The sequence below is a fragment of the Trachymyrmex cornetzi genome, unplaced genomic scaffold, assembly GCF_001594075.2.
Source record: "Trachymyrmex cornetzi isolate Tcor2-1 unplaced genomic scaffold, Tcor1.1 scaffold12, whole genome shotgun sequence".
Taxonomy (NCBI): Eukaryota; Metazoa; Arthropoda; class Insecta; order Hymenoptera; family Formicidae; genus Trachymyrmex; species Trachymyrmex cornetzi.
The window spans coordinates 55,487-58,221 of record NW_017295761.1 but is presented as its reverse complement, the minus strand read 5'-3'; the positions used below and the strand labels follow the sequence as shown (position 1 = coordinate 58,221).

Below are 2,735 nucleotides of genomic sequence, written 5' to 3'. Positions count from 1 at the left end.
ATATATATATATATATATACAATTTTCAATAATTTTTTCAGATTTTTGTACAGTCCAAAATAGTATAAAAATCTGCAGCTTAAAAACACAAATTGCTGCAAGACTTTTAAAGGATGTGCAAAATTCCACATTGTCGATGAAGAATTAATAATCATTATATCTACGAATTCTTTAATTACAAATATAAGAGCCGGTCACTGTTTGATGATATATACTAACAATGATGTAATAACTTTTTTAGGGGTGGTGTAGCTCTTTGTTTAAGTCCTATGGGAAGGCGTAACGGCGAGGCATTGGTACGGTTTATTAATAAAGAACACAGAGATATGGCGCTGAAACGGCATAAACATCATATGGGTGCACGATACATAGAAGTTTACAAGGCCTCTGGAGAGGATTTTGTTGGCGTTGCTGGTGGTACAAGCGGGGAGGCACACGCTTTTCTATCACGCGGGGCTCAAGTCATCGTTAGAATGAGGGGCTTGCCCTACGATTGTGTTGCTAAACAAGTGGTATATAATCATTTAATGGTCTAAAATTCTACTTGTGTATACGATAACCAGACAGCTTTTCGATTATATATCGTCCATCGTTTTGCTATTGTATATACTGTTAGTAATGTTCTCTTAGCTGGAATTTTTTCAATCTGGACAAAAACCATGCCAAGTGTTGGATGGTGAAGATGGCGTGCTATTTGTAAAGAAACCAGATGGTAGAGCAACAGGTGACGCCTTCGTATTATTTGCGAAGGAAGAGGATGCAGTGAAAGCCTTGAGCAAGCACAGAGATTGTATCGGCAGCCGTTACATAGAACTTTTTCGAAGTACAACCGCGGAAGTGCAACAGGTAAATTTGAGCGTGAAGTTTATGACAATGAAGAAACATACGTTTTTATTCAAATTTTGATGTTGTTATATATAGGTCCTAAATAGGGCGACAGATCCGAAACAAGTAATACTACCACCACCGCCTATCGCGCAACTTCCACCCTTACTTCCTCAACATATTATAACGTCCGGTACGCGCAAAGATTGTGTGAGACTTCGTGGTTTGCCGTACGAAGCACTCGTCGAACACATTTTGGAATTTATGGGAGAACATTCTAAAAATATCGTCTATCAGGGTGTTCATATGGTTTACAATGCTCAGGTAGATATCGGTCAAACAGGAAGCGCAAGAAATGTTATACCATTTAATTATTTAATTTTTAAATTTTGATAGTCAATTCTATATCAATTCTGTCAAAAATAAATGTGTTATACTTAAACTAGATGGTATGACGTTTCATGCACCATTTTATTTTTACGCAGATAATTTTTACATTTTTTTCTCAAAATAAGTAAAAAAATGTAAGTTTCTACTGGATGATAGTGTTTAAAACTTGTGTATTATTAACAGGGAATGGAAAGTTACTTTTTAAAAGTAACAAGTTACAGTTACTCGTTACCGAGTAGGAAAAGTTACCGTTACTAGTTACCGATTTTTAAAAGTAACTCGTTACAGTTACCGTTACTTGAGAAAGTAACTTTTCGTTACTTTTCCGTTACTTTTTTTTAAATCGACGACCAACAATCATAGCGGACGAGCCTAGAGGCTTCTCTAATCTCAAGCGCATTGTAAAAAATTGTGTAAAATTATAACTATTATGCTGGATAATTTTGAGATCCACTATAATAGTTGTAAACGTCCACACATTTGTAAATTTGCAATATGCAAATAAAAATAATTTCTTGGTTTGGAACTAAGCAGATTGTGGAAGTACAATTACAATGTGTATATGTGTAGCTACAAGAACGATAATATGACAATATATTTCGCACTATATATTATTATACATTTAACAACAATACGCGAAAAATTTCTTTTATGTTAATATTTATTACTAAAATTTGGATAATTACAGAAAATATTCAAAATATCCTGCTATAATTTCCAATATAAAATAAGATATATTTACACAATAAAAACAAATTTACATAATTTTTGTGGAATTACTGTAATTTCTGTAAAATTGCATGATTTTTTATATTTACAGAACTAATCATGTAATCTATTTTATATTTATTATATGTGTAAATTTACGAAATTTTTTTACAGTGTAAGTGGCTTGTGTCGTATCGTGTCCAATCATGTGCAAAGTAACGATAAACGTAACTGTAAAATTCGTTACCGTTACCAAAAAAATGTAACTTCTTTACCGTTACAGTTACCAAAGAAAAAAAGTAACGCAGTTACTAGTAAAGTTACCAAAAAAGTAACTTGTAACTATAACTTCGTTACAAGTAACGAGTTACTTCCATTCCCTGATTATTAACAATAGTTGTCAATTATAGACATGGCCCGTATTCAGAACGCGCTTTTATCGATAAAAGCGCACTTTTATCTCTGAAATTCTATCATATACGTGACGTAAAGTATAGTATGTTAGTGTGCTAACATCGTTGTAAGCGCGTTTTGAATAGGGGCCAATAGTTTTAATCACAATTTGGTCTTTTTTTTCCCATCAGGGTCAACCGTCTGGCGAGGCATTTATTCAAATGGACAGCGAGGCATCGGCATACGCGTGCGCGACGCAGCGGCATCATCGATACATGATCTATGGCAAGAAGCAGCGATACATTGAAGTGTTCCAGTGTAGCGGTGACGACATGAATCTGGTATTGACAGGTGCGGTAACACCGCCGTCGACCAAGGCACTACTATCACCCGGTACGTTGACCACACAGTCCCCCGCG

The 2,735-nt window shown here is 35.0% G+C and overlaps 1 protein-coding gene across 1 annotated transcript in view; it reads left to right on the top strand.

Annotated features, from left to right (window-relative positions):
- Positions 1-2,735, top strand: part of LOC108766957 (RNA-binding protein fusilli) — a 125,160-nt gene that overhangs the window by 112,321 nt on the left and 10,104 nt on the right. The window contains exons 7-10 of the mRNA XM_018516549.1: positions 242-512; positions 631-846; positions 922-1,149; positions 2,508-2,709. Of these exons, the coding sequence (XP_018372051.1) occupies positions 242-512; positions 631-846; positions 922-1,149; positions 2,508-2,709 (917 nt within the window). The remainder of the gene's footprint in view (positions 1-241; positions 513-630; positions 847-921; positions 1,150-2,507; positions 2,710-2,735) is intronic.